This window comes from Setaria italica, chromosome IV (genome assembly GCF_000263155.2).
Source record: "Setaria italica strain Yugu1 chromosome IV, Setaria_italica_v2.0, whole genome shotgun sequence".
Taxonomy (NCBI): Eukaryota; Viridiplantae; Streptophyta; class Magnoliopsida; order Poales; family Poaceae; genus Setaria; species Setaria italica.
In genome coordinates this window covers 37,704,716-37,726,343 of record NC_028453.1, presented here as the reverse complement: position 1 = coordinate 37,726,343, position 21,628 = coordinate 37,704,716, and the positions used below count along the sequence as shown (strand labels likewise).

The 21,628-nt window shown below is 43.8% G+C and overlaps 4 protein-coding genes across 4 annotated transcripts in view; all 4 read right to left on the bottom strand.

The window, feature by feature from the left end:
* LOC105914292 (probable serine/threonine-protein kinase At1g54610) overlaps positions 1 to 445 on the bottom strand; it is a 4,406-nt gene extending 3,961 nt beyond the window's left edge. Inside the window, 1 exon segment of the mRNA XM_012845440.2 lies at positions 364 to 445. Coding sequence (XP_012700894.2) covers positions 364 to 445 — 82 coding nt within the window.
* A 371-nt stretch (positions 446 to 816) lies between these two features.
* On the bottom strand, positions 817 to 6,982 carry LOC101782826 (mitochondrial intermediate peptidase, mitochondrial). The gene is made up of 17 exons (XM_004966194.3): positions 6,611 to 6,982; positions 6,432 to 6,513; positions 6,285 to 6,337; positions 6,143 to 6,197; positions 5,799 to 5,937; positions 5,661 to 5,715; positions 4,626 to 4,848; positions 4,341 to 4,436; positions 4,091 to 4,210; positions 3,844 to 3,969; positions 3,532 to 3,687; positions 2,845 to 2,961; positions 2,308 to 2,430; positions 2,125 to 2,192; positions 1,887 to 2,022; positions 1,621 to 1,786; positions 817 to 1,523 (listed from the first exon to the last, which is right to left on the bottom strand). The coding sequence occupies exons 1-17, from the start codon at positions 6,754 to 6,756 to the stop codon at positions 1,285 to 1,287; spliced, it is 2,100 nt and encodes a 699-aa protein (XP_004966251.1). The 5' UTR covers positions 6,757 to 6,982; the 3' UTR covers positions 817 to 1,284.
* A 484-nt stretch (positions 6,983 to 7,466) lies between these two features.
* Positions 7,467 to 12,802, bottom strand: LOC101783229 (lipid transfer-like protein VAS). Its single transcript, XM_004966195.4, has 3 exons — positions 12,392 to 12,802; positions 8,964 to 8,990; positions 7,467 to 7,835 (listed from the first exon to the last, which is right to left on the bottom strand). The coding sequence occupies exons 1-3, from the start codon at positions 12,699 to 12,701 to the stop codon at positions 7,732 to 7,734; spliced, it is 441 nt and encodes a 146-aa protein (XP_004966252.1). The 5' UTR covers positions 12,702 to 12,802; the 3' UTR covers positions 7,467 to 7,731.
* Positions 12,803 to 14,145: 1,343 nt separating this feature from the next.
* On the bottom strand, positions 14,146 to 18,972 carry LOC101783637 (U4/U6.U5 tri-snRNP-associated protein 2). The gene is made up of 9 exons (XM_004966196.4): positions 18,455 to 18,972; positions 17,825 to 18,069; positions 17,647 to 17,731; positions 17,003 to 17,188; positions 16,564 to 16,734; positions 16,271 to 16,480; positions 15,002 to 15,173; positions 14,750 to 14,921; positions 14,146 to 14,664 (listed from the first exon to the last, which is right to left on the bottom strand). The coding sequence occupies exons 1-9, from the start codon at positions 18,764 to 18,766 to the stop codon at positions 14,571 to 14,573; spliced, it is 1,647 nt and encodes a 548-aa protein (XP_004966253.1). The 5' UTR covers positions 18,767 to 18,972; the 3' UTR covers positions 14,146 to 14,570.
* Between the last annotated feature and the right edge of the window lie 2,656 nt (positions 18,973 to 21,628).

Genomic DNA, 21,628 nt, shown 5'->3' with positions numbered 1-21,628 from the left:
AGGGAGGCATCAACGAGGCGGGAAGGGGCCCCGGGGCCCCAGGTCCCGCCAACCATATAACGCTCGCGCCGCGCGCCGCACACTAGAATAATAATATTGCCGGCGGCCGGCCGGCGCCGGCCCGGCCGTGCACGCGCCGCGCGATCGCCGCGCGGCAGAGCGCCCAGAACGCTGCGGGCGTCGACGTCGCTGCCGAAACCACCACCCGCGTCTCGCCTCGTGAGCCGGTGACGCTAGCCAAGTGCAGCACGTACGGAACGGGGGCCCGGTGAGTCGTGACACATGGATGACATGACACAGTTGGTGTAGAAACCTCGGTGTTGTACAAACAGTGTACCCGATGACGTCATGGTCATCGTCTACATTGCGTTTCCCTGAAAGGGACCGCCGACGCAGCAGAACGGAGGGAGGCCATTTGGCGGCGGCTCGCTTGCAGGTCAGCCATGGCTGGTCTCGGTGGCGCATCATCAGCTTCGTCTCCGCGGCGTTCTCGAAGCTGACGACGACGACGAGGTCGTGGGATGGGAACAGCACTACCTGTAGTGTACGACCACATGGGCCAAAGAAAGAGGAGAGGAGCACTGGCTCAGGCAGTGACGCCTGTGCATTTAGCCAAAGGAAAAGGGATGCGTAATACTCCCTCCGTTCCAAATTGTATATCGTTTTAATTTTCTAGATGCATAATTTTTTTCTATACGTGCATGTCTAGATACATAATAATATCTATGAACTTAGAAAAACAAACGACTTCCAATTTGGAACGGAGGGAGTATTTTGTTGCGTGTAAAGTTCTGGACGAACAACAGTTGGGCTGCCTGAGCTGTTAAGGAGCAATAACATAGGCAAGCTGCCGTCGCGGGGTATTTGGAAGTACCATGAATACGTCAACGACTGATATGGCTTACAACAAAAAAGAATAGTGATACGAACAGCACCGACTTTACTACGACAGCAGATTGTTCAGGTCGGTGAAAGGGAGCTGAGCTCCATTCCAATATCGTTTCCTTGTTTCCAAAAGACAAACAACGCATCAACTTTACCCTATGATGGGACGATCTACATCCAATTTCACAATAGGATCCTGTGGGGATAACCAATTAAATTCCTTGTCACCAGTCTCATACGAGTAAATCAGCTTGATCTGCAGCTAGCACCCGCCGTCGTGCCTGAGAGATCAAGCACCTGAACTCAGCACCTCCATGGCTTCAGGCTTAGTTCATCTTGCCCGGTTAGTCCAGCTCAGTGTCATACAGAACTGTGACAGCCTCCACACTCAATGGTATTTCACAAACCAATTTCTTTGCATAAGGAACTAATGTCAGGGATTATTCCGGCGCCAGAGTTTCTAATGATGGCATCACCAGCAAAATCCTTCAGCAAGGACGATGGGTCCTTTGAGCCGCCATGCTGCAAGAATTTCTCCCTAATGGCACTGCCTGCACTGCGGGACAATGGGTCCTCTTGGCATATTTCTTGCCATATTGTTGTGGCAAAACATCGAGCATAAAGGTAACTGTAGTAGCCTGCAATAAAGTGACACAGTTAAACTAGCTTATATGTCTATGAGAAGTAGGGGATGCAAACAAGTTCATGGGACTAGAGCCCAGTCTGAAAACTTACCGGCACCATAGTTTATGAGATGGGTAAAGCGGGTATGCGAGTGCGTGCCTTCTGCACATTTCCAACTCGTATGCTTCCTTCTCAAATCAGCAACTGTGGAAATTGTGTCCATAGGCTTGGATGCTTGCTCCCCAAACAAGGTTAGGTCCTTTATAGAGTAGAAGATCTAGGAAAGGGAGCACGACAGCATTAAGTGAAGCAAGAAATATGACAAGGAAAAGAAAGGACCAATACTATTTTTGTAAGAACTGGAAATAAAAACAAACCTGCCGCTGGAGCTCAGTAGCAGGAAACATATTCCGAGAAGCATTTAGTGCCTTTACCAGCTTTTCTGGTATTGCATCTCCAGTTGTTTCATCTAGAGCAAATGTCTTCAGCACACGATAGTCCCATGCATAACATCTGCAATGTCAATGGAACCCAATTAATAAGTATAGAGGCTGCTAACCGAAAGAACTCTTTCTTTTTTTAACAAACAACTCTTATTTTGAATATCATACATACTCAAAGAGGTTTGAGGGAGTTTCAGCCACATCAAGAGCAACCCTAGTACCAGAGAAATGCTGATAATCCTGCATTCAAATATTAAAAAAATAAAACAGGTAATAAATGTTCTTGATAGCAGAGAATGAAGGGCAACCCTAGTACCATTGAAGAAGCCATTATTAAGAAGAACAAGCAAATTACCGTTCTTGATAGCAGAGAATGAAGGGCATGCCCAAACTCATGAAAAAGAGTTTCAACATCCCCATGGTTAAGCCTTGCAGTTATTCCACTAGAACTTGAGAAGTTGCAAACTAAGGCAATGATCTGAAAATCAACCATGGAAGTGTCCATTGGAACTGAAGCAACTTTATGAATTTGAACTACAGCAATTTTCCATGACACATCCATTGATCTTTTTACATTTTAACATCCTTTAAAAATAATGTATATGCTAATGAAGCTAGAAGCTGCAACGGATGCTCCACATAAGCTATGTATCATGCTATCCGACTAGGAATATATTGAATTTCATATATTTAGTCTGATAAGCTGTCTAATTGCCATGCATGACAAATTTCGTTTAGAAACAACTTTGGGAAATAAAAAACAATAGCAAAGCTACCAAGCAAACCCTTGATTCTTTTAGCTACCATTTCCTTGTATGAAGCTTGATTGTAAGGAAAGAACTTCACACATTCTAAGCAACATGGAACAAACAATGAATAAGAGAACATATACCGGAAGTTGGTAATTTGAGTCCGACAATTTCCGCCCCCCTTGGACAGCAAAATGAGCACACCCTGAATATTTACCCTTCCTGGAGTAGAGATCAAGATACATGAATCCTAAATCACCCTGCTCATTAGACATGGTTTCCTTTAGTTACTTTGTTCCCAGAAAATATAAGAATAAGTTGAAAATACGGTGCAGGGTGCACTATGTCCAAGTAGTAGTAACTGGGATCTTGATTAGATTTCCCCTAAGCACTTAATTTTTCATGAAATTTGCATGGTTACAAACAACAAGAACTGACAACAAACATAGAACGTTACTAATGATCATCAATAGCCATTACAGGTTACACAGTGTATAACCTCACTATCAAGCAGTCTAATTCTAGCCATGAAGTTCCAAATCGTCTACTTAGACAAGAGGAGCACCAACGGGGCAAGACACGTAAAAAAGGATCGTCATTCAGGCTGCCAACTAGGATATGAGCCTTAATTTACAATTTGCCATTTGAATTTAGTGACAAAAAGGAAAAAAAACATGGTGTTGATGCCAGAATTTGCATATTCCCAAGAAATGCAGTTCTTTTGATATATAAGTTGAGCACATAGAAATAACTGAAGCAGAGAAGCTGAGGGTGTTTTTTTAGGTTTGTTGCAAAATTATCATTTAAAAGCATGCTTGCCACGCTTGTACCTCATCAGGATGACAGAGTGAGAGCTTTATCACATCTGGATGCCATGACTCTCCATCCCTCATGGGAATCTGATGGAATGTGGCACCAAATAATGATTCAACCAGCACATTCAGACCTTTTAGGCATTGTGACAAGGGAAAGTATTTTGCAATAACCTGATAGATGCAAAAATAAAAAAGGTGTCAATATTGTTATTAAAAAAAGTAAGCCTACACTCTAAAGGTATGCATCCAGTGTATGCCAAACCGGTGTTTGAATTAGCTTTAGGTACAGTTCATTCGTCTCTGAGATGTTTATCAGTTAGCACGTACTGAAGCATCGAGGCTGTGTACAGATGATTTCATCATTCCAATGAAATAATCTTCATCCCAGGGTTCAAGATCAGCACTCTTTTCATTACATATTCTTCTCTTGAAATCCTTTATAACATTAAATTCCTGCTTAAGAGAAGTTATAGAGAGACAGAGATGAATTATTGAATTTAATGATGCATAACAACATATAGATGTATAGAACATAACAATGCATAATGCCAAATTAAGTTGAATCCATTCGTACCTCATCAGCTTTATGCCTAACAATGTTACTCAAATCTCCAAGAAATGACATAACTACATCAGCTGATGCAGCCATGTTAGGACGAATAGCAAAGTCAGCATACGATTTGCATCCCATAGTCTGTAGGGTCATGAACAAGGAAAAAATATGTAATTATCTAGGGCTGTTGCGCCGGTTGCACTTCTAATCAATGCTATGATAATGGACTAATAAAGGCAAAAAACTTCACAATATGAAGAAACCGCAATACCTTTGCAAGCTCATCACGAGCATCTATAAGTTCATTAAGAACACCAATATTTTCTCGAGGTTCAGAGTTCCCAACAATGTATACCTGTTTCCTGACCTTTGGAAAATTCGAAATATTTAGATTGACACTGTCACTGGATAGGTGATATGCAACTGTACATAACAGATAAAGTAATTGAATCAATCAAGAGCGAAACTGGGTGGTGACATAAGAAATCTAAATATTGTTCAATGCTATTGATACATCTTTATCTGTGACACAAAAAATGGCTCTATGAATACTTACTTCCTCATCAGAAATCCATCTCAGTGCTGATGATAGATTTCCTGAGTCTGTTACAATCCTTAGACCCTTTTGCTTTGCAGTGCTCATCCAGTTGCTTTGCTTCTCAAAACTTCCAGAATTAGATCGGTAAACAGACTTGAAATGAGGTTGCATGTTTCTTGGGACCCGTGAAGCTGGGTATACATCCACAAAACCTGGTTTGTTCATTACATTTTCACTGAACCTGGTACAGGAAAAAGAAGTAAGTTTGCACTGGATACAAACAGTTCACTCCATCTAGCAGTACCAATTGGCAGGCTCAACATAAACTGCAAAGAAACTAGTCAATTCAATAAAAGGAGCACTGTACAACGAAGCTAAAGCGATAGGGCATCCACAAAGGAGATATAAACTGTCCATAAAAGGTCCTAGTAAAACAAATAGAGTTCCACTGGGCAGTTTAGAGCGCTACTTGGCTGACAATGAGATCAACTAGTTGCATGCATGGTAGGTGTGCAATAGAGCACAATACTTGAGAATTAACCAAACACTCCATTTCTCATTTTTCAGCAATACAAGAAAAACAAAAGCAACAACAATTTTGTTCAATAAATGCATGATTAACTGATCACATATACTCCTTAACCTGGTACTCAACTTAATACATGCCACCTAATTGCTTGTATTAAGAACATCAAGATAATTGAGCATTTAGAGAAAAAAGAGTTTTATCCCAGTACGTTTTAGCACTGGAACAATAAGAGTCATCTAGTAGATCATTCATAAACATCTCAGTTATCTTTCAGAAGTCAGCACAATTGGCAAACAAGCGAGCAAAAATCAATTCTAAAAGCAGAAGAAACTCAAGGGTCGGTCCTCGCATCAATAATTTTAACATACAGACAGGTAGCCAGCAACTCAAGTAATTAAACAATGAAATTGCTTGCCAATACGCAGCCTGAAAACATAGAACTAACACAGATTGTGAAGTAGTTCAACTTCAACAGAAAAGATGGTAAGGACTATCAACAGCAAGTGTCCAATTGATGTACCTACTTTCTACCCAGCTGGGCAATCTCAAGGTTCAGCTGATTAACACGCTCAAGTTTATCTGCCAAAGAAAGAGAACCATGCTTTAATTTAACAGTCACAGTTATGAGAAGAGACAGATTAATATAAATTTCAGTTGGCAACCTTCAGGAAGATGAATCCCTCCCTTTTCAAAGTCAATACGCAAGGTAGTTGCTGCTCTTCTAGCTTCCTCCGTCAGCAGGACACTTTCACCCTCAGCTTTTAGTATAGCATTGTATAAAGTAGTGTTGGTATTCAGGTACTGCAATGAGTTACAGAAATCAAACTGTTACTCCAAATTGACCATTTAATCTAACTTTGGGCTTTTCAATTAGCTACAGGATTGCAAAGTTTCAAAATGATTCTTTTCAACTTATCATCCTAAGTATGCAAAGATGTACATTGTTTAAGTTGCTATAAAACAATACTCCAAGTCCACCTGAAGCAACGCCAGCTGTTAAGCTCACCTGAAGATGCTCATAAATCCTCATTGACGCCTTATCTGCCTCCTCCACAAATTCCCTAGCACGCAAGCATATCCATTTAATTCAAACCTGGAAACACATTGCCTCCCAGCACCAAATTGAATAAGAAACCATCATAACCCACCTATCAGGGTGTGTATTCCTGCACAGCTCCGCCGAATCAATGACCGTGCAAACCTAACCACACCATCGTAACCTTGATACATCAGCTACGCCATACAAATGCAAATAGAATGGATCAAAAGCCAATAGCAGAAAAGGAGTAGATTACGGTATTGGAAATCTCGTCCATGGCGCGGACAATCTCAGGGGATGACGGCAGCCGCGCGACGTGTGCGACGAGCTCGTCTGACCTGCAAGTTCAAGCAAACATTCACTGAGGGTTAGCGGCTGCTGATGGTTTTGGGCAGGCTAGCAGTGAGGATAGTGAGCGCTCAGGTTTCCCCCTACCGCTGGATGGCGTCGTCGACGAAGCGGCGGAACCCCTTTGCCGTGCGCAGCACGTCGAAGCCATACAGTCCCGTCTCCGGCTTCTCCGACACCGTGGAGAACGCAGCCGCGGCGCCGCGGCGGATGGCGGCGGCGCGAGAGAGCATTGCGGCGGGCGCTCAGTTGATCAGCTCTGAGGTTACTTTAGGGTTTCTACTCGTCGATTGTACCGACGGGGATACTCCCCTCGCTGGCCTCCGTCTCCGCCGCCGCCGCCGCAACCGCTCGCCGGAGCTTTCGCTGCTCGGGAGCGGCAGCGAGGGGATGGGGAGGTGAGCCGTGGAACTGGAAGTAACTGCAAAATGAAACTGTTCGAGGGTGCTTACGCAAAAGATCGCTTCGCCGTTTCCTTTTGTTCGATCACGGGCCGCCTATAGCTGATCGAGCGGTCAGAATAACTCCAGTTCGGGTCGCGATTATTGATCGCGTTCCAAATTCTGAGGGCTCAAACGGAAACAAAGAATAGTACGAGGGCCTCCTGCGAAAAAATCCTCCAGTTCCCTACGTTCTTCGATCTGGACCGCGTAAGCCGTATCGGACGGCCAAGAGAAACCCTTAACCGGGCCGCCGAACAAAACACGACTAGCAGGACCCCTCCTCCCCTTCACCTCGCCGTCGCTTGCCGGAGCCCGGAGCACTGCCGCTAGCCGGACGACAGATCCCTCCTCCCCGGTATCCGCCGCTCCGCTCATCAATCATCCCTGGTATCCCCAACTTCCTCCTGGTGGAGAACATTTGCCTCAACATCTCCACCGCAGCTTTCATTGTATGACTGTAGTGGCTGCTTCGTGCTCCAGATCAAGGTTATTCGTGTTGGTGAATAGCAATGCTGATTCATTACATGGTACAAAGAATTTTTGATTTTATTATCTATATCTATGTCTAATAAAGAACAATGAAGAAACCAATGAGAAATCACGGTTCAGGTACATCACTCTACTGGCTGATCACATCAATACACAGCAAAACAAATGTTGATTGTATCTTAACACAGCCATAGCATCACCGTCTCAGAAGATCGTAACAATTAATCATCTACGGCGGGATCAAACAAACATTATCTGGTAATAGCATGCTTGATCTTATGCCAACACAGCCCACAAAGCTAGGAACAAGCTCATCAATCCTGGGAAACCGACTGACAGAGTGCGATGACCGGAGTTCTTGCCACCACCTGATGGAGAACCTGCAAAAACGAAGAGTTTGTGAGATCAAAAGCTCATTGCCTCGTTGCAGTTTGGAATCATTGAGGTTTAAACAAGGGCTCTTCATGTTTGAAATCAAGTTGCAGTTCGACATATGATGTGATCTAATTCAGATAAAGAAGCTTATTTAATATACTAAGGAAGCTCCATTTATAAACATTGAAACGTACTGTACAACTAAAATACTAGTTTGGGTACAAAAGTTTGATAATTCCAGTGCAGAATCAGAATTCTTTGGGGGACACTGAACCACAGTTTCAAACTTCTGAGGCATAAGAGATGGAACAATACTGACAAGATTTACTATAAGGATTCAGCTAGATACTTCATATAAAATTCGCAAGTGTGGCGACTAGCATATAAAGCAACATCACTGAAACACTATGAGCGTCACTCTGTTAGGCAGGCCCAACAGATTGTTAATAGTCCCATTTTAGCACAAACTGTTTGTGTGAAGCATTGCTGGGCCACCATCAATTATGCTAAAACTATACGGCATAGTGCTCTACTGATCTATGGAGTAGTTGTTTGGTAGCAATGCTACCATCACTTTAAATAAGCAGGCAGCAATTCCTACTCTGCAATGCATTTATCATCTGTTTCATAAGCTGGTGGATCCCTGTGACCATGCCCAACCATACACATACAGCAGCAATTCAATCTGCAAATGAATGCACTACATTGTTGCCAATAGTAATCCTTGGGACCATGCCTAACCATACAGAAACTTTAAGCATGCTAGTGCATGTTGTTGTTTTTCACTTGGTTAGGGATCAATTTGAATGTGCTTCAACATAAGTTCAGTAATCTCTGAAAAAATTTCTAACTCAATCTGGGCGCACTCAATTATAAAAGAGTAGCTTTTCTTTCTACATATATGACTTGAATCAATTTTCCCTGAAGTCCCACTTGAAATTTCATAACATGGAAGCTTTTTTTATGAAAAAGGAGTAGCTTTTCTTTCTACATATACGACTTCCCTGAAGTCCCACTTGAAATTTCATAACACAAGAAGCTCTTATTTGGTAACTAACGAAGTTTCAGTTAGCTATATTCATACAACAAGTATTGTAACTAAGCAAGAAAGGGGGATGAGCACTATAGTTTACCTGGATGAGACTGTGTAGGAGCAAGGCCTGTAAAATTGAAATTTTAAGACATTTATCAGAAAAGTACCCAAAAATATATATACAAATTATTCAAAGAAAAGACTAGCTAGTTGAAGTAGAATAAAAATCATGGAACCCTATGAAGTTACACATACAGCATGAAAGTTCTGAACAAAACACAAGTCTATTTCATCAGGTCAAACTAGATTTGTAAATATTATCCTGGATTTCTTTTTTGAAGTAAAATATTTTCCTAGATCTCTATTATGGAAAATTAGTCATCCAAGACTGGACTCAGAATACAGCACACCTAGTACCAAAGTGCAAGGTTTGTTATGTGACTTTCAGAGTTGAATTAATGAATTCTGAAACCCAACGAAATTACACGTACAGCACGAAAATTCTATACAAAACCAGGATCTATTACATCGGATCAAACTAGATATTTTCTGAATGGGCTTGTAAATATTATCCTGGATTTCTACTACACCAAATTGGTCATCCAAGACTGAGCTGAGAGGCTAAGATCATGGTATTTTAATGGAAGACAAGGTGGCACGTGGCTAGATTAAACTAAGCTCATCACGGGGCAGACTGGGGAAGCATATGGCATCTCTAGTTTTTATGCCTCCGAGACTCCTGGTAGAGTTGCTCTGGAAATTAATGGGGAGAGAGGGGAGTTCTTCAGAAGTTTCAAGGGTCTTAGGCAAGGTGATCCGCTGTCAACTCTCCTTTTTAACATTGTAGCGGATGCTCTATCTGAGATGCTAAATGCTGCCAGTAGAGGGGGTTCCATAGAAGGTCTAGTGCCACATTTGGTGGTGGGAGGGCTGACCCATCTTCAGTACACAGATGATACTATCATTTTCCTGAAGAATAGTGACAGTAATTTGTGCAACCTGAAATTCATTTTGTTCTGCTATGAGGCAATGTCAGGGATAAAAATAAACTATAATAAGAGCGAGATCTTTGTTATGGGGATTGACTCTGAGGCGCATGGAAGGATCGCAGATATAATGAACTGTAGAGTGGGAAACTTTCCAATTGCATACCTAGGGTTGCCAGTGAGTGACTGTAAGCTAACAAAGGCTCAGTTGAATTATGTAAATGAGAATGTGAAAAACAGATTGGGGACTTGAAAGTGTGACACACTCTCCTCAGGAGGCAAATCAATTTTGATACAATCCAGCCTGTCCAACATCCCGTTATACACCATGGGTGTCTATGTGCTCTATGAAGGTAATTAAAAACAACTGGATTCAATCAGATCCCGGTTTTACTGGCAGGGCACTCAGAAAAAGAGGAAATACCACATGGTTAGATGGGAGGCGCTGAGTAGACCTAAAGACTTTGGGGGCCTAGGTTTTACAGATGTCAGGGCAATGAGGGCCTGTTTGCTTGCAGTCCTGGCTCAGGCAGCTAGCGCCAGGCAGGGGCATCCAACCGCAGGCAGTCAAAATCGACGGCCTGGGTTAACTGCCTGGACCAGGCAGCAAGATGCAGGCAACAAGCAAACAAGCCCTCAAATGTTTGCTTGCTGTGTAAATGGATTCATAAACTAGAAAGAGGGGATGACAGTATCTGTTGTGAAATGCTAAGGAGAAAGTACTTGGGTCAGAAAAGCATTTACCAAATACAAAGAGTGTCAGGGTCCCAATTTTGGAGAGGGCTGCTTGAGGTTAGAGAGTGGTATGGGCGGGGGAGAATTGTGAAGGTGAAGAGTGGGTTGCAAACTAGATTCTAGGAAGATCCCTGGATAGGGGAATGCCCTCTAAAGATAGAGTTTGATAAGCTTTTTCAAATTTGCTCAGAGCCAAATGCTTCTGTGGCTGATATCCAGAGGGGAGGGTTTTGGGTTATTAGCTTTAGAAGGTCACTGTATCCCGAGGAGCTAGAGAAGTGGCATGAGCTGCAAACAATTTTAGAAGAGGTGCACTTAGTGGAGGGGAGGGATGAAATTACATGGGCGCTGGAAAATTTACTACAAGATCCCTGTACAGGGAACTAACCTTTGGAGGGATTAGGGATGAACAAATGATAGATGTTTGGGCCTGCAGAGTCCCCCTGAAAATTCAAATTTTTATGTGGATGGTGTTCCATGACAAAATCCAGTCAGCCGTGCAATTGAAAAAACGTAACTGGTCTGGTGAGGTGAACTGCAAATTATGTAGCTTACCTGAAACCACGGATCACATCCTTTTCAGTGCCCAGTTGCAAACTTCCTCTGGACTTTCCTGAGGGATGCACTTGGCTAGGATTTTACGCCGGTGTTCTGTGCTGATATTTTTGAGAGGCTCTTGAAAGATAAAGCAGCTAGATCAAGGAGGTTTCTACTCTTTATTTGTGCAGGTGCGATGTGGGCAATCTGGAAGACCCGGAATGATATGGTCTTCAACGACAAACTGGTGGCTTCCCCCACGGTCGTGGTGCATAAGATGATGGGACAGCTCAAATACTGGAAGCCTATGAAGAAGAGGATCGATGCCGAGAAGACTGAAGAGAGCATAAACAAGATAATGGCTGCTGTTGGGGCCCTGGAGTGCAAGGCCATCAGATGATGCTGTTCTCCCTTGTAACTGTGGAGCAAGGTTCTAAATCTCCCACTATAGCTGCCGCTATGGTCCGCTATAGCTATTTGAGGCATGGTACCGCTATTTGTATTCATGTACAACTTAGCCGCTATAGCCTCATTTAGCTCCGCTATTAGCTGTTTTAGAGTGCTATCGCTAAACCTCTTAGCCTGCTATTTAAAACATTGTTGTGGAGTACTCCGCTAGTTTTTCTTACTCTTAGAGGGATGGTGGCTTTAGTGTTTTTTGCTGTTGGTCCAGCTTTGTGTTGTCGTCGGTCTGTTGCCTCCAGGTAAGGTTTACCTGCGAGCTCCTTTTGGTTAGAGGTGTTTCGGGCTGCTTTTCTGTGAAGAGGTTTTAGAGTTGGTGTTCTTTGCTTAGCACTCTTTAACTGTAAAGCTTTCGTCCAAAAATTTAACCCTGTTAAGCTTTCTCATAAAGCTGGGCTATGCCTTTGGTCCAAAAAAAAAATGCCTCCGAGACTCTTAGCGACACGGATCACGGAGCTCATTTGAATTTTCACATCTACTAGATGTTTTCCCACTGCTGCCTTTGACCTGATGGCGACGGCAACTGAAAACCAACTTGCCTACGCCACTAGCAACAAACGCGGAAACGCAAGTCACGGGCCCTTTGCACACATGTCCGGCCTTGTGTTGCTGCCTGATTAATCGATTGCATCTAGTCTATCTGATGCCTACTTGCGCAAATCGATCACTGAACATGCAAATTGATAGCTAAAGATGCTTGCTTTAATGATTGTTCTAACTGATCACTGCAAATTGGATGCTGGAAAATCACATCTGAAAGGTAAAAGAAGAACATTTGTTCGGCGCAGGAAAATGGAAGGAGAGTTACCCTTGCAGGCCTCAGTGGTGTCGCTGAGGCCGCAGCGCTTGGAGACGCCGAGGGCTTGGGTGACGTTGATGTTGAAGGCCTTGAAGATCTCCGGCGAGGCGTAGAGCCCGCAGAGACACTTCAGCTCGTTCTGGACGGCTTCCTTGATCGGGCCGCAGCAGGTGTCCGGCGGCATCCCCGTCGTGTTTATGTACGGCGCACACGGCGCCAGCTTCGCAGCACAGTCCGGCGTGCTCGACGTCTGCGCCGCCGCGGGAGGCGCCAGCACGCCCATCACCGCCACGACCGCCACCGCCATCCACGTCGCCATCTTTCTTCTCCGTGTAGTGTGGGCTGCCTCCTCTTCTCTCCCCTTGCTGCTGCCCTTTTTTTTTTCGTTTTGGGAAGGGCGAGCAGAGCAGGAGGGAGGTGCCGTCTTTATTAGTGCTGACTAGCCGGTAGGTGTGCTTGGGCGATTTCGCATCTGGAGAGACCATTCAAAGGTGTGTTTTGTATGGAATATTCAATGGTGGTTTTCTAAATTTCATTCCCTTTTGGTATTTTGACAGTTGGCAAATTATAGCGTATCATCTTTTCTATAATGGAGTTATTATCGGAAAATGGCAGGTCGGGATTTTTAAATGCCTTTACTAAATCTCTCATGTGAGATTTTGTTTTTCATATTATACACAATTTGTGTAAAGAGCTTTACGGCCAAAAAAAACGTGTGTTAGCTAGATTTGCGTAGTGATTTGTTGGCTTTTATTAGGTCGACAAAAGCAACGCCACAAATAATTGCAAAAATCCCAAAATGGAGCGATACAAGAGTCTTATTTCGGAAGATGCATAGGTATTTACCTAAAATGCGGTCATCATGTGATAGAATTGCTGGATTGGAGCTAAATTGCTGTTTTTGTAGCCCAACGGCAAGTTGCCAAATTCCTTTTACTTTAATTGAAATTTTGACTGTAATGTGATCCTAGGTCAATAATATCTGCATGAAAGAGACTGGGATGTTGTTAGCATCTGACAATAAACAGTTGCTTCAAACCAACTGGTTGATAAGGATTAAAGAAAGCAAAGCATCTCTGTCTATTGTTTCGAGAGAAAAAATGATCTCTGTCTATTCTGCAGTGGCTGGGCCCGCAGGCTCTCAACTCTGACCTCTTGACCAAGTCTTGCAACGAACTGCCACGGGCTCCAGCCTTCCAGGCGAAGTTGCCTCCGTGGACCGTGGACGCACTTGCCGGATCCGTCACCTGAATTTTTGTGCTCCGCGACAAGTGTGAAACAGCAGAGACGCCGTGCTCGTGCCTGTGCCTTTGATTTCTACTAGAACGTTGATGATTCTCGTGTGAACATTTGATGTGACCAGTTGCGATTGCGCCCTTCCACTGAACAATCATACCGGAAGGGGAAAGGGAGAGAACTATCGCTGAAGTGGCTACGACTCGCAAATTTAGAATCGAGTTCACTTTTCTCAAATCAGCAAGGTAATGATTAAGAGATTAATACTATTGATTGTTCATGGATCAAACAAAGACTAGTGTCATAAAGGTTGCCAGCAAGTGCTGGCTCAGTTGATGAAACCAGAACTGACCTGACTTGGCAGTCCTGTGTGGCCCCAAAATGAGAACTGCAGCCCTGCTAGCAGTAGCAGAAAAATATGATGGTGCCGCAAACCACATCATCGCATTCGCATACCACGACACAGAACTTCAATCATACAATACTTGCAAATCAATACATCTATAGCATTGCAGCAATCCAGCAACTTCATCCATAATCGCGGTATACTTAAAAGATATGGTATCCATGACAGATTATCATTCTGTCCTGTTGCATATAAAAATTACCTTATCAGCTTCAATCGTTACGAGTACTGTAGCTGTTGCAAGCGAAATAATTAACAGGTACAAGCTGCACTACAATAGGAAGGGAAATTTTTCCTCTCTAATCAGGGGGCATCCAAAGCAGCTCTAAGAAAATACATGATGTTTTTGTATCTGAAGCATCAGACTAAAACCCAGTACAGTTCATCAAGCTCTACTTCTCAAGTAATTAAGTTTGAACATGTGCAAAGAACTACCAGATTCTTCCCCCGAAAAATTGCTCCAAAGACAAGGATTAGTTCGCAACATTCTGATCTCTGTTAAGCAAAAAGACCGGCCATGGAAGGCTACACAATGACCACTGCCACTCATTCATGCTGCTCATATATTTGCATGTAGGCTTCTGAAAGAGCTACCATCTGAGGGAGAGTCTCAGTAACATGGAGATCCTGCATCTCATACCTGAGGTGACGATTATCGAACAATTAAATCGGGGCTACCATATTTACACTCATAAAAACAATTCCATGTTAGCTGAGGAACGTACCAGGCCTCTTCTGATTTCCGCTGAACAAATACTCTGTAGCATCCTTCGCCTGGCTTGCCGTCATGGACAATGTTCGCTATAAGGTCATACTTCGAACGTATCTTATGATTCTCTTTAGGCTTGGGTAATGGAATGTAATCCTTCAATTCCAAGTTCTTCACAGGAAAATTTACTGTCACATCAAATATTAAAACCTCTTAGAACAAGTAAGTTGCCAGCAACATGTATAATCAAGTGAGCACAAAATCTCACCTAGAGTAGGGTTTTTCTCAACGAAGAAGTTATTTTTGGTAAACCGTCGCATGTGAAGGATCAGATACTTTGGTAGTCTAGTGACTCGGTACCTCATCCGAGCAATGGATGGACGGACAACCTCTGTCACAGTCTCACCATCAAACTTCTTCAGTATGTTAAACAATGGTACCTGAACAGTATTGATAGATTTAGAGTTCTAATATACCCAGCCATAACAAACAAGAACAGAACATCTAATGCTTAAAAAAGCAGCACAGAAAGAAATGCCAAGGCTTCATAGGGTGTGTAAATTGAAGATATTCCTTCAGTAAATGTAATTCTAGAATAAAATCAGTTAGACGCTATGAAGGTGATCAACCATGAGACCCAAAAGCTCTAGGTGCAGCCTTTGCAGTTCTGGTGTTTGTACTAGCATACAGATACTCTGTAAGCATGCCCATGCTCCATGGAAATTTAAACGGAATGGCACGGAGCAGATAGGAGTGTACAAAAGAACTCACACAAAAGACTGCAAGAGCAAGCATCTTTTGTACTGAACAAGAACAAAACTAGAAGCGCGGGGTTACACTAAGGGGGTGTTTGGCACACAGGGGCTAAAATTTAGCTCCTGTCACATCGGATGTTTGGACACTAATTAGGAGTATTAAACATTGGTTAATTACAAAACTAATTGCACAACCCCTAGGCTAAATCGTGAGACGAATCTATTAAGCCTAATTAGTCCATGATTTGACAATGTGGTGCTACAACAACCATTCGCTAACGATGGATTAATTAGGCTTAATAGATTCGTCTCGCGATTTAGCCTAGGGGTTCTGCTATTAGTTTTGTAATTAGCTCATATTTAGTCATCCTAATTAGCATCCGAACATCCGATGTGACAGGGCTAAAGTTTAGCCCCTGTCTCCCAAACACCCCCTAAGTTTGAAGCTCTCAGCATGACATTTATGTAACACATATTCTCGCAGCTCATCAAAAGATAATCTTATATGTAAGCCTTGAAGTGTAAGAAAATTGAGAAACACCCTCCCACAATGGTCCTAGCAATTCAGTCATGGGAGCAAAGCCTCACTGACATGTTAAATACTCAAGGTAGTTGTAACTGTGTAACACACTAACACTATTTACTTGGTTCTCACATCATCAATCCCAGAAATCTTAGTAGCACACATTATCATGCTAGAGTTCTACACCTATAAACATCAAGGTAAAGATCCACATGAGATTATAACCAAAAAAATACATCGGTACTTGTGCAAGACATACCTGTGGGATGATATTTTTCTCCATGGCGTCTTTGAAAAGAGGTGGAGGTGGTAGGTCAAGACCGAGCATCAAGAATGGCACCTTAGATGTTTCGGTGACAATACCATCTGTTCCAACCACTGAACTTGCATCACCATTCAACTCATCACCATCCTCCGTTTTTTCCATTATATGCTTCCTGTGAACCTCTTTAACAACTTCAAGTTCTCCCTGCAACAACAGTGATTTCAATATGACCATAATAAGTTGCTGAAGTGATATGAATTACGCAGTTTATATCCAGAAAAGCTAACCTGAAAGCAATCATGTATTATGCTTCTGTTTTTCTTCTTTGAGCTTTTTAGTTTCGCATGCAGTGTATTCAAAAGCCATGACATAAATTCCACAGGATCTGACTGTACACCGATCTGAAAGCGCTTGTTACTCGCTTTCATAACTGCTTGCAGAAACTCATGAGGGCTAACCTGAACAGAAAACAAGATGTCATGTTATTTGTTCAGAGATATGTGTTGACGTAAAGCGATGGAGCTGGATAGCAAGATTAGGGGGGCTAGCAAAATTATTTGGACTAAATACTAAAACATGCAGTAAAGTTCTTCTAAGTTCAAAGGTTTTAGTAGAGAAAACAGGATCATGAGAGGGGTCATGGCCCCTGCAAGCCCCCCTACTGGCTCCGTCACTGATGTAAAGGGATAGCACAAAACATGCTGCAAACTGATTTAACAAACTAACCTGGCCCTTGAAGTTCCTAGCATGCCAAATCTTGCGTGTCAATTCCCCAAAACGATGGACCAATGGTGATTTGCTATGCTGATAATTTTCAGGGATTAGAAAGAAATTTCTAAGAGGAGTAACTCTCATTAATGACTGTATTGTGACATTCACAAAATCAGTCTCCTTGATGTTGTTAAGACCAACCTGCAGAGCAGTAATTATTTAGATAAGATAAAAAGCATCAATAACCGAAGTCCTAGTTTACCAAATGCCTACAAATTCCCATGTGGGATAAGAGCGTATTCTTGAGATACGTCATAGTGGAATTCGTATAACAGAATAATACAATCAGACAAATCGACTGAAGAAAAAAAAAGGTTCCATGAACAATCAGGTGTCCAGTTGTTTGTATGCAAGTCCACAGCATATTTAAGTTTCAGTTAGTAGCTTAGTACTGCAATGAATCATTAAAACTGCATTTGCTTGCTATTTCAGGTTACACAAACAAACAACTTTTCCAGAACTTAAAAAGATTTGATAAGAATTGGTGAAGGAATGATGCATAAAAAAGATCCCACTGCATAGCAAACAAAGTACAGCAGGTAAAACCATCCCACGGGGAGATCATCTAAGGGTCCTCAAGACAATTCTAGGGTACATACCATTCCAGGCAGATAATTGGAGCCATCAAGTGCTCTAGACCACTGCTTGTTCTTGTCAAGATTTAGAACCTGCTCTCTCGTGAACCTATCAGAACAGTATATCAATTAGCAACCTGAAACTGGCTGCCAAGCAATCAAGTGCTGTTGGAATGCAATGTTAGAAGCAATGGAGAAGCACCTTGGGTTGAGAACATGCCGAATATCTTCTAATGATGGATCATTTATCTCATATCCATCAGGAAGACAGTAAGCCCTCTCGGTTTGAAGATTAATGAACACATGATGGCCTGCTTCAAGACTGTGAGTATATGCATGAGATTTCAAGCCTCTTCCTTGGAAATACTTTCCACAGACCAAGCACGCGTACACATTCAAATTCGACAGGGAGATTGAACAGAACTTCTCAAAATCAAAATCAAGGACCTGCAAAGCAGCACAAAATGTACTCAGCCGTAAAATACCATGAGAAGTAACTAAAAAATGTTACACGGACTAGATAGTTTACCAAGATGAACAGGCATAGGGCAGAGCTAAATATCAGGAGCTATTAGGATGCCAATCATAGTATTGGCATTCGCTCTATATTGTAGCTTAAACCATTAGGACATTTTAATCAGCTATGTTTCAGATGAAACAGGTTATATACATTTCGAGCACAATATCAGCAACTGGCAATTCGACAGCTACAACTATTAACTAGTACTTCGTATATCTCAGGTAACTTTTGAGCTGTGAACAAATGGAGCGTGTTAATCAAAGCTAATTCGCATCAAGCCACACCAAATTGACGCCTGAAATGTAAGTGTACCTGTCTGTTCACCGTGTCGAGGTAAGGGCAGTCACGGCGCAGCTCCACCTGCCTCGGCCTCCTCTCCGGAGCCCTCCTCACATCGTCCTCCTCATCGTCATCATCCTCGCCCTCCTCCGCGTCCCCGTCTGCGCCACGACCATTTGCCTGGCCCCTGGCCACTTCCTCCTCGTCGTCATCCTCGTAGCTCGCGAGCCCCAGCAGCGAATCGCCCTCCGCGCGCGCGCGCTTCTCGGCGGCGCTCCCGTCGGCGAGCTCCTCCTCCTCGCGGTCGCGTTTGCGCGTCGGGGATGGTTGCTCGTCCGCGCCCATCGGCCGCGCCGGCAGGGGTCTAGGGTTTGGGGCGTGGAGGCGGCGAGGGTGAGGACGGAAGCGGGCGGCGACGATGGAGGGTGGATGCGTGGGTTAGGGTTTCAGAAGGACGAGGAGGCCGTAGATCGCCGTGGATGGGTGGCTGTCGTTAGAGGCGAAGCGACGACCGCCATGACTGTGAGGACGTTTCGCGAAAGTCCAGGACTTCAGGCTCATCACCGCCGCCTTCCCTCTTTCTTGAATTGAATTATCTGTATTCAAATTTTGAGTTATTTCAAATCAAGAATACATATCGATCCTCTAATTTCTATGAGGTGTACACAGTACATATATGTTTCCGACGAGTTCACCGAAAATTCCTAAATTCACACGGTGGTTCTTTAACTAAAGATCTAAGTGATGTGTAATTTATTGTTATTGTTTGCTTTTCTCTAAAGTCCACTCCGATTTTTTAAAGAAACATCTTGTTTGGATACGAGGTGCTAAAATTTAGCAGAGTCGCATCGGATGTTCGGATGCTAATTAGGAGGACTAAACATGAGATAAGTACAAAACTAATTGCACAGATGGAGTCTAATTCGCGAGACAAATCTATTAATGCTAATTAATCCATCATTAGCAAATGGTTATTGTAGCACCACATCATCAAATCATGGACTAATTAGGCTTAATAGATTCATCTCGCGAATTAGACTCCATCTGTACAATTAGTTTTGTAATTAGACTATATTTAATACTCCGTATCAAACATCTGATGTGACAGGTGCTAAAGTTTTAGCGGGGTATCCAAAACCGCTTAGTCATCATGGAGCTTGAGTAACTCATGCAATGCAAACAAAATCATTCATTTTTTGCTGGAAAGAAGGGGAGATTTTGAACATGACAATTACGGTAGGGGTAGAAGTTTTTGCCTACACGTTAAGTCACGCTATCTCAATTGTAACGTGAAAACAAAATCACTTCTTCGTTTTCCATGTACTCCCATTTTAATTTTATTAGATTCATAGATTTTATTATACACTTAGATATACCCTATATTTAGATGCATAATATTACTTAGAAAATTCAAAACGATTTATAATTTGAGATGGTGAGTAGGTTCTAACTGCATCAGATACTCACTTTGATTGGGAAAAAGAGGTGCTAAAATATCGAGTTGAAATTCGAAATTATTCAAGTTCAGCTTAAAACCTCATCTTGAAGCTCGGTGGGCTTAAACCACTGGGCTTGTACCATCCCCATTTGAGAGTGTACTATCATGGGTTTAAACAGCTAGACCCATCAAATTCTGGAGTAAACTGGACAGCCCTTTTTACTCGATTTGAGCTTTGGGCCCTTAGTAATTTTGATGGGCCTTACGTTTTTTTAGAGAGCGAGGGGCCTAACGTGTGGCGGCTTTCCTAAACGTAAGGCCCATTTACGTTTAGGGAAGCACTCGAAACCGGGCGCTCGCCAACTCGGCATGCAAGCAACAACGAGACCGTGGTGGCACGGAAAACCTATCTGCGAAGGCAGATAGTTACTTGCCATATCGATGTTTTAAGATTCGTGCAAGAACTAAAGACCGTCCGATCCTGCTGCCACCGCCGCCACCTCCTCTTCTTCGTGCTCACGCACCACTACGGCCTGCGCCGCTGGGGAGGTTTGTTCGGAGGAGCGAGCGGGTGGTGGTCGAGGTCGGCGGGGTTAGGGTTTCGGGTTCCGGAGGTTCCCATGGCCACTGGCCTTAGAAAAGAAGGTCAGGGACGGTGGAGGTGAGGCGGCGCTCCCGCGCCACCGGTCGGATGGGATCTTCAGTACGTGGGCGGCGATCGACAATAGGGGTGACAACCATTGTGGGATTCGGAAGGGTGGGTAGAGGGAATGAGGTGGGCAGCGGGTGGGCGGCGCAGCCGCCGCTAGCCGGGGGAATGGAGGAGGGAGTGGAGGGAGGAAGAAGAAAATAATGATCTTAGTGGGCTCCTGGTGGGCCAGAAGTTATGAAGCTTATCTAAGCTTCCGTGTGCCACGTTGGAGCCCCCGCGGTGGCATGGTCAACGACCCCGTTCCATCTCTTTCTTCTTCAGAGCAGAGTTTGTACGCAACACGCCGTTCTCGTAGACCACCGCCGTGGCTGGTACGAGATCTGGTCACGGAAAACACGGCTGAAACTGAACACCAAGCGAGCAGAGCTCCCCCGCCAAGTTTGAAAACTGAAAACCGAACCCGATGCGCCTGGGGATCCCAGCCAACGAGCACCCCATCGCACTCGCAAGTCACAAGACAGGAGCAGAGCAGGCGGCGGTTTCCTCTCGCCGGAGCGCGTAAAGAAAGCACGACCGGGACGCAACGTCCGGCCGGGCCGCACGCCCGCGCACCCGCGCGTGCAGCGACAACCGCGCCGTGCGCGTCAGCGACCCCAGCGCGCCTCGGATCTGCCGAGACGTGCAGCGGATGCATGCATCGGCCTACCACGGATCCTGTTTGTTTTGTTTCGATGGATGATGAATCGGATCAATCCCGGCACTGAAAGGTAGGCCGAGTCCGATGATTAATCAAATCTGATGGCGGCGTTAATCCCCTGCTCGTAGTACTGACTCCTAGGTGCATTGGATGGACGGAGCCAGGTTGACCGGCCATTACGCCGTGTGCGTGTTTGTTACAACGATGCATATACAGATTTCCTTTTACTTTATCATGTTTATTATTATTTTCATTCGAATACTCTCGACCAGTACCAGTACTGCATTGTTTTTCTTTGCATGAGTTGGCAGAGCTTGTTCTACTACTACGCCACGTTGAAAGAGCCAATTAACAAGCCAGCGAGTAGCGCCGGAGAGAGTACGTCGTGGAATCGTACAAATACATACCTACCTGTATAGT

What these genes read in the sequence shown, in the direction of transcription:
- LOC101783229 (XM_004966195.4), bottom strand. Translation starts at nt 12,701, where the DNA reads ATGGCGACGTGGATGGCGGTGGCGGTCGTGGCGGTGATGGGCGTGCTG. An exon ending in CACCACTGAGGCCTGCAAGG is followed by an intron (nt 8,991 to 12,391) that starts GTAACTCTCCTT and finishes TCAATTTTACAG; the next exon opens with GCCTTGCTCCTACACAGTCT. An exon ending in TCCTACACAGTCTCATCCAG is followed by an intron (nt 7,836 to 8,963) that starts GTAAACTATAGT and finishes TCGTTTTTGCAG; the next exon opens with GTTCTCCATCAGGTGGTGGC.
- LOC101782826 (XM_004966194.3), bottom strand. Translation starts at nt 6,756, where the DNA reads ATGCTCTCTCGCGCCGCCGCCATCCGCCGCGGCGCCGCGGCTGCGTTC. An exon ending in GGATTTATGAGCATCTTCAG is followed by an intron (nt 5,938 to 6,142) that starts GTGAGCTTAACA and finishes AACTCATTGCAG; the next exon opens with TACCTGAATACCAACACTAC. An exon ending in ATTCTCTGCTATCAAGAACG is followed by an intron (nt 2,193 to 2,307) that starts GTAATTTGCTTG and finishes ATTTGAATGCAG; the next exon opens with GATTATCAGCATTTCTCTGG.
- LOC101783637 (XM_004966196.4), bottom strand. Translation starts at nt 18,766, where the DNA reads ATGGGCGCGGACGAGCAACCATCCCCGACGCGCAAACGCGACCGCGAG. An exon ending in TAATACATGATTGCTTTCAG is followed by an intron (nt 16,481 to 16,563) that starts GTTAGCTTTTCT and finishes CTGTTGTTGCAG; the next exon opens with GGAGAACTTGAAGTTGTTAA. An exon ending in TGAGAAAAACCCTACTCTAG is followed by an intron (nt 14,922 to 15,001) that starts GTGAGATTTTGT and finishes TTGATGTGACAG; the next exon opens with TAAATTTTCCTGTGAAGAAC.